Raw genomic sequence first — 16,234 nt, 5'->3', positions numbered from 1 at the left:
CAGACCAAACAGACCACTTTGCCAAGGGCTGATGGACTAAGAGGATCAAGGCAATTCACGCTAGCACTAGCGGCACTTTATTGAAAAGCAACTGACCTTCTTATCACCAAGGTGAGAATTATTTTTTATCACTAGGTTGAATGTTTTAGCACATAGGAGTGATGGGGACAGTAAGCACCATACTAACTTCCCTGTTTAAAGAACAAAACAAAAACCCACAGTTCAYGAATTGCCAACTCTTGCAGAAATCCACTGTAGTGCTCAGTATTCTTGTTTAGTCTCTCTGACCTGCTTCTAAGCCAGACACTGAAACCAGTCAGTGTTCTCTGATGTCCTGGTTTCTACAAAATAGGTTGATTAAAAGCCCTATTCTTCCCTTTTTTTCCCCAGTAGTCTTGCTTGCTGTGCTTCAGCTGTCGGTTCTCATGGTGCTACAGATTAAATAGCAGAGTTGAATGCTTATCTGAAAGATTATTAACATAAAAATCATTATGCAGTGGTGTTGCTCATTCCAGTATGAATGGCTGAATGCTCCATTATCTAACTTTCCAGAATGCATAGTAAAGAAGTGTTCCAGTGAAAAGCTAATGATTGGCCTGTAGCTGCAGTAGCTAGTTAGAAGCTATACATTGAACTTCAGTCACTCTTTAAAACTTGTTGAGGTATGCTATAGGTGCTGTAGAGAAGTTTAACAGCCAGTGGACACTTCTGGGATAACTGAAATTTTGCAGTTATGCTGTTTTTAAAAGCGAGGGAAGTAGGACAAACAGCAAGACCTGAAAACAACACCAGTTGGAACCTTTTAATTTCTCTGGAACTTTTAACACTTTTTATGAAGAAAAATGCTTGTTTTTGTTACTACTTTGGTAAGAATGGTTCATAAAATCAACAATACTGTCACGGCAACAGTGCCTGGTGTAGCAGAACCTTGCTTGTACCTAGAAAAATGAAGGGACAGAAAAGGTGGTTTGCGCCAAAATTTTAATACTAGATGGTAATAGAGATGGAGGCAGAACTGAAGTTTTAACCCCTACATACAACTGTTGTTATTCAGTGGAATAATTTTAAATCCTATATAGATTGTAAAAGCATCTATTTACTTAAGTGTCTGGATTACTCTTGATTCAGATAAATGCTACTAATAGAGGAATACCTCTATGCAGCAAATCTGAATTTTCATAATACCTAGGATGTGTAACACCGTAACTAATTAATGTGAGTCTTACCAAACCCCAAAATTGTATAGCAGGACAATCAAAGCAAATCTGAAAATAATGATTATTTGTTAAATAGTTAAATAAGGGTCTCTTGGCAACAATCTGAGAGCGAAAATGGGGGGTGGGAAGAGCTTGTCCCCTCTTAATGTTCAAAAAACTGATTTTGTAGAGCTCTTAAAAGGTAATGGAGAGGAGGAGAGCAGAGGTTTACTGCAAGAGGAAAAGCTAACTTTGTGAACAGCTTGCTTACAGCTGTGCTGCCTAAAAACAAAGGAAATAATTCTTAYACTAGAGAAGAGTCTATTAACACAACTGCCCCCCTCCTCCCCTTTTAAGATATGTCCAAACACACTGGCTTGAACGACTTCATAAAGGAAAACTGCATGGGGTTTCTGAGATCATGGTTCCATTAATAATCCTCAGCAGACATAACTGTGTTCCTGTTGAAATATCCAAAATATGACACAGTTATTTTGCAGTCAGTAGGAGGCACATGATGCTTAATCAAAGAAACGTTACAGTAGTACACAGACAGTACTTGGTATAGCATAGCTGAAGTGCAGTCACTGAAGTCAACAGCTGTCTGTGTCTCTTAAGTTTCCAAAATGGATCAGTGGCAAGTGCTGCTTCTGAGCCACTGTAACTTTAGTTCAGTGATACAACCATCTAATGAACAAACTTACCAGATTGATCCCTATATACTGGCCGATGTTTTTGTCTGCTGTGCTGTACAACCAGTATCTTTGGCTTCTACACCTTGTTTGCAAAATAGATTGACCATCATTGATCTGTTTTGTATCAACAAAACACACTGAGCTCAGTCACTCAGTAAGAGCACTGAGGTCAAATTTAAGTCATGAATGACATGYAAAATACTCTCTACAAACCGTGTTTACTGCAGTGAAAAAGTATGTCATGATTAGAAGGCAGGGATGTCAAAGACTCAAAGGAAAACAAATTTTAAAAGGGTACATTTGTTGCACAGGATTGCTGAAGAGGAAAGGTACCACAGAAACAAGGCTCCAGAGAAAACATCTGCAGAAAGCAAAGCTTAGAAGGCARGTCCTCTAATGTGCTATTGCCAAGCAGCTTAAAAAGAAAATGTGTTGCTGCGTATGTTTTCCCCCAATCTTTTGATCAAAAAGGGATAAAGTTCATTGTACAGGGTCTTTACTAAGTATAAAGTTGGGAAGTGGCTAATCAGAAATRGTGCGTTTGGTTTGAAAAATTAACAATGGCAATAGCCTGAAAGAGAKATGAAAAAGCACAGCAGTCCCAGAGTGATGCTATTGGGAAAGGGCAGAGAATAAAGCAGGGCTAGGCAGCCTGTAACACAATTCTTCAGGGGTAGGGCGTTCCAAAGGCTTAAAGGAATTCAGAATATTGGGTTTCTTTTTTCTTTTTTTTGTTTTTTAACAAAATACTGCTAAGGGAGGAACCTAGCTTGCAGTTCATTAGCACTATGGCCAGTATCAACCTCTGGTGTCTCTAAGGCCCTGTGTTAGGGTGGTAGTTTGCTTGTTTTTATATACACTCAAGAAAGGCGAAGTATGTTAAATCTGCTACAGAGGCTCTGACTCAGGATTTTTCTTCTGTCTTTAACTTGACTGAGCTTCCCTATTTCCATAGCCCCTTAATTTTCAACCTAATGACACTCTGTCCATCAGTATGATGAGCTCTGTCTTCAGTGCACTCTGCTTTCTGTAGAGAAGCAAAAGAAACAATCAGATCAGCAGAACTCTACTAATGCGTATATCTGAAAACCTGCAGACTACTGGGTTTAGATTGCTTTTTCATGTTTGTTTACCATAATGCCTCCTAGCTGTAGAACGTAACTGAGAAATATTTGGAATGTAGAACCGTATGAGATGACACCATGTCTTCCTATTACAGAATCCATATGCAGTGAGTATTAATGAAGACTCTGTATTTTAAAAGCGTTGTCACACCTTATATTTCAGAATAAATACAACTTTGTGTGCTGACAGGTTGAMGTGGAAGGAAGAGCACTGCTGTTGTGGTAATTTTTTTTTACCTACTTTCTATGTAGGACACAAGCTGAGAGAGTGAGAAAGCCACGCTGCTGTAGAGGTCCTCAAGGACTCCTGCCCCGCTATTCAGGAAGTCAAGCAGAAGGACAAGAACAGCTGTTTAAACTGACTGACAACATCCAAGATGAGTTGTAAGTACTGACTTACACAATTRCTAAGTAGCTACGTGTTATCTTTGTGTCTTTGGGAAAGAGAGACTGATCTTACACACACTCACTCACTCACACTTCATTTGTTTTTACTCTTGATGCTGGCTAGCAGCACAGCACGAGCACCTGATGACTTCTACCATGGCTTTTCCACAGACTATATACAACAGACAAATGCAGGTGCCATGGGACTCCTGTAGATCACTTGTCTTTAACTGCAAGGTAGGCTGTCTGTGGAAGAATCAGAGCTTTGGTTTCTGACTCTACGCTTTAATGAGCCTAGCTGCCACTCTTGTCTTTACAGAAGAAGAAATCTCAGTCCATTTAACRTATGTCCTCACTGTGCTTTGATAAAACAAGTACCTGTTGGTAGGACTCACACTCTCTTTCCTCTTTAACACACTAACGTACAGATACAGCTAACTTCTCTTCAGTTACGTCTCTGCTGTCTTCTCGCTATTTTTCACAGTTGAAGGCCTACAGAAAGTTGGTAGTTGTTCCGTGGGAGCAATACATGCACAAGCACTGATCGCTTACTTGTGTACTCTGAATTGGCCTTGGTTTAAATGTGAGAAGCTAACTTGGGTCAGTGGTACATGCTATTCCTGAGCTAAGCCTGTTTACACTTAAAAGACTGAAATAAGTTGCAAATATATATAAAAATATGTGTATTTTTTTCGGGGGGGGGGGGGAATGACACCAGGAGAGTTAGTACTAAATAACCTGAATGGGTCGTATGTGCAAAACTGATGGAGCATCTGGGCTTGAACGCCTTGCTTAAATCTGCATGAAAGCAAGTGAAAACAGCATATAGTAAGGGATCAGCTTTGAAAAGTATGAAAAAATGTCTMTAGAGTTAATGCCCAGGAAACTATCTGTATGTTTCTACAGGACATGTGAGTTTGTTGGATTAGGGTCTTTAGGCATAGTTCATTATTTACACTGGTCTCTCTGTACTGTTGTACCAAAAGAGAGGGGAAAGAAGAGTGAAACATGATAGTGATCCTCTTAAGAGGGATGTACAAACTCAGCAGGCTATTTTAACTCCACCGATAGCAATGATCAGGCACTGAAAGCTTCGTGCCAGTCAGGATGTTACCTTCAGCCACCTGCAAGGAAGAGTTTGTAGTGTGCCACTTCCTTGCAATCCCATAGTTCTACACCCTTCCTRTCCTGTTTTCATCTCATTTGAGAGACTTCATGCTATCACGCAGATCTGGCTCTAAGTTGGGAAAACTGGATGAGGCCAATTTGTGACAAACTTTAGCATGAACTTTTCACAAGTGTACCCTGTAAGCAAATCTGTGAGCTCTTAACAGTCAGATTGTTCATTTACTGTAACTTTCACCATTACGAACATCATTCAACAAGAAAACAGTGTTCCTTGTCATGGAAAGTAAGTACAAAATTATGCCTCTGACTTTTATCCTAGTATCGTAATCAAAAACACATTTAAAGACTTGATTATTTGCATATCTTCCTTCAGAGTTAAATCCATAAAAGGGGGTTTAATACCTTGCTCTACTGTTCTAACTAAATGTTTCCACATTTTTTTCCAGTTAGGCTCACTGTTTCACTTCTGGAAAATATTGTGTAATTACTTCCTGATGTTGTTAAAAACCCACAAATTCTCCAGAGATCTAGTTGCTTCTGCTTTGTTCTACTGGATCATGTTTCATTTAATTTTCATTTTATTAATTTGAGATTTTTTTAATAGCACAGAAGTATGGGTTTGTTTAAAAAAACTATAGTAGTATCTCAAAGTAGTATCTTAAAAGGTTAAACGTGTGTTTTGAGAACTAGGCACAGAGAAATAAGAGTTGGCAAGAGAGAATGGGCAATGATGCATGACTCAAACTTAGAACAAAATGTAGAGCCTGAATTACAAATTAGCTAATGTTTCTACGCTTCACCATAAAATTGTCTTGTTTCCACTTCTCAAAACACACATGACACCACTGACAATTTTGTATGAAAAATTAGAGATACACTCTGATCTTTAGGAAAAACAACAAAAAAACAAAAACAAAAGTAACGATCAAAAAAACCGCTGTGGTCCAATTTCCTGGTTGTTTCCACTGAACTTAAGAGTAGCTTTTGGCACTTTGCATCCATGTGGAGGAAGGCCTTAAGACTGCAATACAGTACACTGGAAAACAGCTGTTCTCCTTCTGAAAGGTATACAAAGCCCTCTAGAATTTATTAAGTTTGCTGTCACAGTTGCCTAAAACAGTGATACTGTATTACGAATTTCTGAAAAAAATCACCTTTTCATGTTCTTTCCTTGCTGGAAAAGAAGTGAAGGTGGCAAATGTGCTAGCAGGTTCCCTCTGGTCCCACAGTAATTGAACTATCTTTGTAAAATACTGTATGAGTTCTGTACCTGTGTGCTCTAAGGAGAGGGATTAATCTGCAGGCCATAATGCTGCTGTGTTTGAAAATGAAGACTTGTATGACATCTCTTAAAAAAAAAAAAAAAAAAAAAAAAAAAAAAAAAAAAAAAAAAAGAAAAAAGAAAAAAGAAAAGAAAAAAAGAAAAAAAAAAAAGAGGCAACTCTTCCAACCTTTAGGTAAGGTTTTTGAAATTAATCAATTAGGATGAACTCCAAAGGAAAACTGAGAGACAACTGCTTTTTTCAATAACTGTATTAATGTCTCTCACCTATGTTTTTTTAATGGTGAAATGTAAATTTTTGTCTGTTTCCTTGACATACAGTGAACACACTTCGCTAAACTATTTCTCCAGTTCAGTTCTGTATTAAGCATTTTCTTTCAAGATTGCAGCAGGGTAAGTGCAACATTACAGGGTTTTTTGTTGTTGTTTTGAATATCCATGCTCTCTTCTCAGCACTTAAATGAAAGTTTTAGTAGCTMCGTTGGATGAGTGTGTATGCCTTTTTCAAGTTTATGGAAGTAAGAGCATTTGTAAGATGACATTGCTAGGAGGTGTAGGGCAGGGAAAAGGCAAGTTCAGTGCAAAGTAACATCTTTCAGGAAACTCGTAACAGAAAATTACTGGAATAATTCTTTCATTAAGTCTTCATAAGAAATTATGATCTGACCTTTTGAAATGTTTTTGATTATAAAAATTCCGTTTCTTGCTAAAGCTTTGTTCAGATGTAGCTCAGAGTCATTTGTTCAAAGTGTTACGTAAATGATAGAGCTGACTGCAGTGTTGGTAACTGGTTGAGCATTTTGCATAACACATCAGTGCAACAGTGGACAGACTTGTAAAAACAACAGTTCAGAGAACAGTAAATTTGAACCTACCTGACAGCAGGAGAATCTTATTCTTACAGGTATGTTTATGTCCTTGTGGACTTTTGACAGAGTGYAATTCCATTTAGCACTCTTTGAGTTATAAACCAAAATTTAATTCTAAGAATCTACCAACATTCGTTTAGTAGTAAATCAGAGCTGGGAAGAAGTGTTTGTGTGTAAAGTACCTATTTCACTTTTGCATTCCTTACTGCTATTTTTACACATCAACCTTTTTGGACATCATAATTCTCAATCTTCTTAATTCATCCTTTCTGCCTCCCCTATTCATCACTTAGACTAATCTCTCTGGGGAAATCTGCTTGCTGCTTAACCTTTCACCCACCACGTTAAACAGCTAATTTCTCTTYTCTAGCTACTGATCCAGGCAGCAGGTTAAACTTGTTCTTTGCTTCTAAGGGGGAGGGAGGTATGTGGCAAAACGAAGCAGAGTAGGTGTGAAATATAGRAGGATAGTGCTGCAGTCATAAATATCTGCATACTGTTCGCACAATCAGCAATAGAACTGAAGTTACAATTAAACTACAAAATCAGGGCTTGCAGTGTTCAAATGCAAGGAAAATACTCTTTCTAAGCCTCGTTAAAGGATGCCTGTATACGCCCTTTTTATGTCCAAAGCTAGAAGCCTAACATTTAGTGCTTGTATTTGATTTACAGTACAAACTTTTTTTTAAACTGAAGGGGGTACTGCTCAGTTCTCTTTTTATAACACTTYAAATACAAATGAATTGTACATATAATGCTATTAATTTTTCAGAAAAACTTCTAAAGCRCATCTGAAACGGAACAGATTAAGACATTTGTTACAGTTGTCTATCTTCAAATGATGTTTGTTTTTTCCCTCCCTTAGCTTTATAGCAGTGGAGAACATAGACAGCTACTGTGTTCTCATTTCATCTAAGGCTGTTTATTTCCTGAAGAGTGGTGACTATGCAGACCGTGAGGCCATCTTCCTAGAAGTCAAGTATGATGATCTCTATCACTGCCTTGTTTCAAAAGATCATGGGAAAGTGTATGTACAGTTGACGAAGAAAGCTGTTAATACAAGCAGTGGTGTAGCAATGCCTGGCCCATCACAACAAAAACCAATGGTAAGGATCTAGCACCTCTGACTTCATTCATGCAGGGTTTTTTTCCCCCCTTAATGTATATACTAATTCTGAAAGTGTTTGATGTCATTAGTGTTGTTTCCTATGCTGCGTAACAATGAAACTTTCTTCTCTCAACAGTGTAAATAGCTGCTGCTAGAAAAGTTTATGAGACAAAAGAACTTGCTCCTTAAACTGATTCAGATTATAGGGTTTTTTCCCTCAGCTTTTTTCCTGAAGGCTGAAATTAAAATAGGGAAAACAGTTCTTTACCTGAAAAGGACTTTTTAGTTTTACAATACATAATACACTGAACTTAAGTACTTTGCCTTATATTTATTACTTACAGCTTTTTGTTCTCCTCACACACATGCCACTTTTTACTGCAGAATATCTAAGACTGAAAAGACTCTTTATGTCATGCATATTTAAGTTGATCAGAACTCTCACTGCTAAACCTCACATTTTTTTTGCTTCCTTACAGTAGTTGTTCAGGGGTCTATTTTACAGACAAGTTTACAAGCTCACCCCTGACCCAAGTCAGTTTACATTCCAAACAGACAAGCCAGATGAAAGGAAGGGAGGCAAACGAGGTAACTTCAAATATTGCAAGATGGTTTCTGCTCTCTTCCTAAAATACCTTTCTRTTATTACCTGCATCACGCTCACTCCTTCTGTATTTCAGCCTCAGCACTGAGAAGGAAAGAAATCACCATTAAACATCTCTATTTGTTACAGGAGACTTGAAAAACAGCCAATCCAATCCTTTCAATTAATGGAGAAATGAAAACTATATTCTACTTCAGACAACATTAGTGCTACATAACAAAATACTTATTTTTGCAGGTCCATGTAAAATCTGAAGTTCTTGCAGTAAAGCTATCTCAAGAAATAAACTATGCAAAGAGCCTTTATTATGAACAACAGCTTATGTTGAGACTCAGTGAAAATCAAGAACAACTGGAGCTGGACTGCTGAAACATCCTCCTTACTGCCCGAGTGAAGTGCAAGTACCAATCTGGAGCTGATGGTTTTCTGTAACTAGAGAAAGTACAACACTGGAAGGAAATAAAGTCCATTTTAGTATTTACTAAATGGAATCATTGTGAGTGAGAAAATAAGGGTGGTGGGCTGCTGGTGTCTTTTCTTTTTTCAGTAATTATATAACAAAAATATAGTTGAAATGCATTTGGTTCTGGGAGAAGCCCTGTATTTTGCTAACCTGTATATATGTAAAACAGTATTTGATGTAAATAAGGAAGTCCAGACCAGGGTGTTGGTATATATAAAAGTCTGTTTACTGTGTAAAGAAATCAAAGAAGCTGTACTGAGTCTTATTGCACTAACTGAAACTATCCATATTCTCTCTCTCTCTTGCTCTCCTTTTCACAGTACAGGAAAGTAGATAAAGGTTAAAAAAAATAGTTAACTGCAGCTGTCTGTAGCTCTGCTTAACACTGTGATAAAGGGTGCACTGCTTGGTTTGGGGTTTTATTCCAAATTAGTGGTACAGTTAAATGCATGTGTACCTAGTGTTCCACTGAAATTTCCTCCTCTGTTTTAACAAAAGAATTGGATTGTTTTGTTAAATATTGCAGTGAGGGMTCACTAATTCAATTACTTTGAAAATGTATTAGAAAACAAGCCGATTCTATTCYGATTACAGAACTCAAACTTTGCAACATCTGCATGTCTGGAGGCCCCTGCTTCCAAGTTGTTTTGAGAACAGTTCAAGTGAACAACCTTGGAAACTGAAGTCTGTAACTTCAGTTTTTCCCCTCTGTTCTGATTCAGTAAGTTAATATAGTTGGCTAGATACTGTGGAAAGCTGCTAGCATTGGCTTGAACCGAAAATGCCTGGAAGGGAAAAGAAATATGTATCACTGCATTACTTGTGCTAATGAAAACCTCTTCAAAGGTAGACCGTTTGAAATAATAAAAATAATATACTTCTGCAAATGTTTATATCAAATCAGTATTTGTCTTATCAACTTTAACAAAGCTAGAGATCAAAGAATGAGTATATTATACCTTTAGTCACAAAACCTAGGGAAACCAACAGAACTGTAAGGGTTTATTTTTATTTATCTCTGGTGATGGTACAGCAAGTGTGCTAAATGCCTGAATGCAATCTGGATTTGCTGTGCAAGGCTGAAGTATAAGCACATGATTTTCCCAGAACTGTTGAATGATCTTTTGCAGATTTCAGGAGACTTTCTTCAAGTGTTATTTTGTAAACTTTTGACTCAAAATAGGAAGTCCACTACAGTTTTACTTTCAAATTAGTTTATCTTTTCATATCCTTTCATAAAGGCATACGAGAGTATTTTTAAACTGAAGGGTAGAGAAAAACAATTTTTAACTCCTGTAATGTGAAAGGTAGAAGCTTACTATGTAAGGAGAAAATGTGGTTACTGTGGATGTGTGTATAGTCTGTGACTGGAAATCAAAATCCATAAAGGTCCATTACGCAAATGAAACTTGATTTAATGCATCATTTTTGTATATTTCTCTGTATAATTAATTTTTAAGTAAAATGTAGAATTTGACAAGTGTATTGGCTCAACAGTGCTTTAACATGCATGTCCTGTTGAACTCTGCCATTAAGGCCTTCTTGCTGCTACTCTCTCCTGTAAAGTTCTTTACTGTTGTTTAAAAAAAAAAAAAAAGTTAGAAAGGGAGGGAGAAAATGAATGGTCAAGTTTGCATTGAGACTTTAGAGGAAAATGGCTTACATACATACATACTTAAATTTTGCAGTAGCTGAATAAGCAGGAGCTGAGTTGCAAACACCTGAAAAAAGTTTGGCACTACACCTGAGTTACCTGAACTTGAGGAGCCACAGTAGATCATGGATTAATTTGCTTGTTTCTTTATTCCTTTTGGAAAGAGTTTAACCTGTTCTTTGGCTGGTGATAATGACTAAATAAAGCATCACTTAAACTTTGAAAGACTGTAGCCCACTAGCCTAGCAGGACATCTGGGCCATGGACTGTAATTGGCTTAGGCTCTTCAGGTATGTTACTATTCTAGGATGGATTTTTTTTTTTCTTGGGGGGGGGGTGAAGGGGGGGCAGTTCAAATGATGTTATTTGTTGCTGTAACTAACTCACTCAACTATTTTTATATAATTTCAGAACTTTTACTATGGACTTTCCTACTGGTTTTGGCACAACTAGCACTGAGTAAATATAACTTTCAGATTCCAAGAGCTTTTGGAGGATGTGGACAACAAGTAAATGAAAGTCTTCAACTTTCACTTAAATTCTTAAGACCTTGTCTTGTCTGCTTACACCTTGTGTTCAACCTAATAGTCAATTTACCAAATTATGTGCAGTTCTTCAGACTGAGCGTTATGAAGACAGTCACCCTCAACCTGGTTTCACTTGAAGAGGTCAGAATGCTGTAATAACAGCAGTGGAAGACTTAAATTGCAGGGGTGAGGGGAGAACATTCATTGGTTAGTGYATAGGGGGAAGAATCTGTGTTACTGTCTATTTTTAGAACACAGCCAATACAGTTCATGCAAGAAAATGCTATTTCATGCTCATTTGCTAAACTTTACAGGAAGTTGTTGCTATCTTTTCTAAGTAGCCATTCATCTCTACTTTTTGAGAACAACAGAATGCTAATAAAGATGGAAATGCCCCACTGACCTTTAGGCTGTATTAAAAGCCCTATAAACCCATGCTGCACTGTGTTATGTTAAAAATACTCTGTTGTTGACTGTTTSCTTGGCTTTTACCCATACAGTCCTACACGCTTCTCTGTCCACCCAGACCAACTTCCTTTTCTTGCTGGAGCTGCTACTGATATGTAAAACCACCACTGTCCGTATATGAATCTGAAGACACAAAATAAAGAAAACTGATTACATCCTCTCCATCCTGCCCCCCCTTGTTTACAAAAACAATTAATTAATTAAGAGAACAACTATCAGGGATACAGAAATAGTCATTTCTAAGTTCCATGAACACCTTTGGTGGGGGCAGAATAGATACCAAGCTGCTTTCTCACCACACAGGTCTGATACTTGAAGTATGAAATAGACAATTCCCTTGGAATTTAGGTTGTCAGGGTAGATCAAATCCAGACTTGCACCGCATTTCTCTGATCCGGACACTCAGACTTCTGCGTCTGAGATAGTCTCATTTTCACAAAGTCATTTAGCAGTGGGAAATTGAGATGCTAAGCTACTGAAATGTTTGAGGAAAATAATAGTAAATTGAATAAATAAAATTTAATTATACTTAATTAAAATSGAGATATCTTGCTTACACATGTGAATGAAGAGCAACAACAATAAAGAAATGCTTTTGTGCTGCAGTAACTCAGCGGAATACAGGTTACCTACCCAAGCTCTACAGTACTTTTTCTGCTGGAGTTAAGTAAAACAACGTACTGCCAATAAATGGTAATTTAGGCATGAATATAGTTGGGGGGGGGGGGCTCGCAGCCTAAAACTCACCCCTCACCCTGTATCTGACAAAGCAATCAAAACGAGGTATTTGCTACTTTACTTTAGACTGCATGATCACCATGCCGCTAGTTCAGTTTTTATTRAGGATTCTAAGTTTTGCTTTCCAGACAGAGGTCATCACAGGCAGCTAACAAAAATCATTATTCCATTCAAGCTCAGCAAATAAAATTTGTATTTGGAGCGGTCAAAGATGTAAAATAGCCCACATTAAACAAGTAAATAAATAAACAAACAAACAAACTAGCATAACTCATGTTTATGTAATAACAACTGTTATTATGTTTTTTTCACTATTAGTTCTTACTTGCCCATTCGTGATTTTAGGATTGTTTTAAGCCCTATGATAGGCTCATAGATATCAAGAATGTGACAAGGCCACTAGGACTGCTTTTCACTGAGAAAACAGCAGCCGAAATCTGGTTAACAGGCTTGTACTGCAAAAGCACACATGCATTATATGGTCCCTGAAACAGGCAAAATGCACATCACTCACCACTTACTTTGTGCTTTGCAACTAGCTACAATTGCTGGAAGAAGTCTTCAGCTGGTAACAGGTGCTCCAACAGTCCAGGTAGAATGAGCAGATACAGTGTCTGCCTGTTCACAACCTTTGGAAGAAGAGAAATGAGTTTTCTAAAATGGCAGGATAAACCAGAAAAAAGCCTTGCTAACTTTCACACCTTTTTTGGCACAGGTGTTATATTCTGCATGTATTATGTTAAGATCAAACTGAAACAGAGTTTTCATTACAGTCACTACTGAACCCTAAACAACGTGTTTTTACTTAGCTACTTACACTTAGCAATTTTCAAATTAAGTACAGGCAGTGAAATAGAAAATACGAAATGAGGTATGCCTGAAATGARGTCAACAGCACCTAAGACATGGACAACATCCTTCCTCTCCTACTACTCTTGAACAAAATTTTCCAATAAATCAACTAGATACTACCTGAACAACTCAAGTAATAAATTCTGTTTACTGAAAAAGTGTAGTGCTTGTATCTTTGTGGATAGAATGATAAGTAAGTGGCTAGAAGTCCTGCTTCTCAAAATAGAAATCTAACCATAACGTTCCCCTGTAACAATGATATTTTGGTATATTTGCTATCCCATTTCCTCAACTGCATTTGTATCTTTTTTTCATTAACAGAAGATTATCTAGAATCCCAGGCAAGCATGCACACTCGTTTGGATGCTCTACCTTTTTTTTTTTTTTTTTTTTTTTTTGGTAGCCTAATCTCCAGAAGAAAGCTGTAGGCAGAGTTCAGCACTGACCTGTTTCCTACATTGTACAAATCACCAGATGATGACTCCTCTAGGAATAACCTTACTTGCTCTGTTTCTCTTCCTTGTAGAACATTCCTCTATTTGCTAGTATCACAATGATTTCACTTCTGGTATCTGGAAATGAAAAGCAGGTTTCTAGGAACAAGTTTTCTTCAGGTTACAAGCAGCTGCAAAGATGAAAAAAACAAACCCCCCTCCCCGCAATTTTACTAGTGCAACAGTTGTTCCAACTCCAGTTACATAACTTGGTTTCTCACAAAGAATAACAAAGGGGCGGCAGGGGTGTATGTATATGCATGCACGCACATGCACACACACACACGCGCACACACACACGCACACTAAAAAAAAAAACCACACAAAGAAACTTGTCTTGAAAAGGGATGGCTATACTCCCAGCTTCTCTATTCTTAAAAGCAGTTACTATAAAGAGGAAACACAGAGCCTTACTCTCTGGAAAAAAACAGACCGTGCCAAGATTCCAGTCCAGAATTATGTAAAATTCAGGCTTCATGGCAAACCCTTAAGCAGTACACATTATGATACTTAGTTTTATCAACAGTGGGGCTAAGGCCAAAACACTTTCATTTCCCCACTTATAACATCAGTCCAAATTTATTACAGCTTGGTTAGCTTCTGTCTATGGTAGTTGCCCAATACTCTGRCAGTCTTAAATCCATCTGCCTCAGTAATACCATGGAGTTACCTAGCTGAGAAAATGTTTCCTTAATAGAAGATACAGACCAATTTCTCTGAGTAGTATTCCTTTCTTAGCTCTTCCATCATCAGATTTTCTGAAGTGGGAGAACGTGAGTAAAAACAGCACCAGATGTGTCATATATAATGCTGGGTCCTTCCACTGTGACTGGGTTTGCACGTCTCATACATACAATAGACTGCAGTATTAGTCATATGAAAGGAAGCTTGCCAGAAAAAAAAGTTACTCATTAGCCACTGACAAACACTGGGAAAAAAAAAACAAAAAACTTTTTCGCTGTTTTCCTCAGTGGAACTACAGCACATTCTAGCATAGAAATAAAAATAAACTTGGAGCTAAATGCAGTTACATAAGAAATGCATGCCTACTGCATTATATCAGTTCTATTAATGGCCTGTTATACAGCCTTGTTGTCTTAATACAACTGGACTCCAGTATCACAAGGGGTTTTTTGTAACCGACAAACTATTGCCCAAGCAATGTGCCCAGCACAAACAGTTCTCTCTGGATAAGAATAACCTTGCACCTCAGGCCTATTCTGGTCTGACTCAAAAGTACTAAAAGGCCAGGAGATAAGTAAACAGCTTTCATGTGCGTTTACATTTTGGATAAATGGATGGGTCACCCAAAGGACAAGGATTGTGTATAAGGGCTACAGAACAATTGTTTCCGCACCCTCAAAGCATAGGTCCCCTGAACACTGCAACCCTCTAAAAATTTTACCAAATAAAAGAAAAAAAAAATCTATCATATCAACCATCCATCCATTCAGGAATCATTTTCCAATACTCTCAAGCTTGTCTAAAATTTAGGTGCTACCAGATGCTCACGTATCAAGTCTGGTTTTGACTAAAATGTATTAAGCAAGTAAGGGGTAATACAATTCTCTCCTGATGTGGCAGCAGCAAATACGTGTTTTCGCTTTGGCGGGTAAGTCACCATTATCTGATGATTGTACTCCAAGGCCTCTACAAGTAATCTATAGGCAGCAGTACAAACCTTTAGGTAACAGCATAATCAATCACGTGACAAAAATTTGTTCCTGTATAGTGTTTTGATGGGAAAAAAGCCCATCACAGGTCTGCAGGGCCAGACTCCACCACCCACTCTTGTTCTGTAAGGCCAAGCGCCTGACATGTTAACTTCAAGATCACCACCAGTTACCCCCCCCTTTCCAACTGTGTGCTACTGAGCCTCAGACCAGCTTTGAAAAACACATTACTCTACACAGTCTAAGTGCAGGAGAAAATTTAAGACATTTCACAGGAGCAAAACAACACTCCTGTGGTACGAATGAGTAGGATTTGGCCAAAATTCAGACAGTTAAACTAAAAACTAGAGAGCAGTTCAGTATCTTGACTAAGATCGCATACCTAAGTAAAATGCAAGGCCAGCATCAGAACCKGGGATCTTGCTCCCACTTACTTACACATCTTAATCGCAGTATAGTTCAACTGTAGCTTCATAACACTCTAGAAAAGCAGTTTACAAGAACAGTATGGCATGGAGATAAAGTAAAAATAGCAGATATGAAAACGGGTGGCTGCAATAAGAACACTAGGTTAGGCTGTGCTCCTGTCTGGGATCATGCATCCACTTGCAACCTACCAGACAAATGAATCTTTTTCTTAAGTTTTTTTTTCTATAATACAATCTATAATCCTTATTTTTTTACACAATACTCAGAATACAAGTAGAAAATATATGTAAGCAAATAGGTTCCTGCTGTACAAACAAGTATTGGAACGTTAGAAACCAGGGGATACTGAAAAAACAATCCCGAACGATTCTGTCAAGACAAACTTGACAAAAACAGTTTTACTCTCAGTGTTAATCACCGCTCTGCCAGATTCAGACACAGGAGAACTGTTTTCATGTTCACCCTTCTCCCCTGGAAAAAGTACACCTCAAACAGGAACTCACTAGCTCACCTGCTCTTTCCAGCCAGGAAAATTAAAACCTT

The 16,234-nt window shown here is 37.8% G+C and overlaps 1 protein-coding gene and 1 long non-coding RNA gene across 9 annotated transcripts in view; one reads left to right on the top strand and one right to left on the bottom strand.

Moving 5' to 3' along the window:
• Positions 1-11,473, top strand: part of VPS13D (vacuolar protein sorting 13 homolog D) — a 113,834-nt gene extending 102,361 nt beyond the window's left edge. For 7 of the 8 annotated variants that reach the window (XM_085309158.1, XM_085309160.1, XM_085309157.1 and 4 more), the window contains 3 exons: positions 3,268-3,399; positions 7,547-7,787; positions 8,631-11,473. In XM_085309158.1, coding sequence (XP_085165284.1) covers positions 3,268-3,399; positions 7,547-7,787; positions 8,631-8,762 — 505 coding nt within the window. In that variant the 3' untranslated portion in view covers positions 8,763-11,473. Of the gene's footprint in view, positions 1-3,267; positions 3,400-3,573; positions 4,060-7,546; positions 7,788-8,630 lie in introns of those variants that run through there. The other variant, XM_085309161.1, reaches the window with a different exon arrangement.
• On the bottom strand, positions 8,754-14,401 carry LOC146593466 (uncharacterized). The gene is made up of 4 exons (XR_014896363.1): positions 14,298-14,401; positions 13,542-13,667; positions 12,765-12,872; positions 8,754-8,842 (listed from the first exon to the last, which is right to left on the bottom strand). It is a non-coding gene; the product is annotated as an uncharacterized LOC146593466 (long non-coding RNA).
• Positions 14,402-16,234: the final 1,833 nt, after the last annotated feature.

The sequence above is a fragment of the Rhea americana genome, unplaced genomic scaffold, assembly GCF_003343005.1.
Source record: "Rhea americana isolate MKP2758 unplaced genomic scaffold, rheAme1 scaffold_293, whole genome shotgun sequence".
In the NCBI taxonomy this organism is placed as follows: domain Eukaryota; kingdom Metazoa; phylum Chordata; class Aves; order Rheiformes; family Rheidae; genus Rhea; species Rhea americana.
Note: the sequence above shows the minus strand (reverse complement) of the source record. Positions and strands in the feature narration are given on the sequence as shown.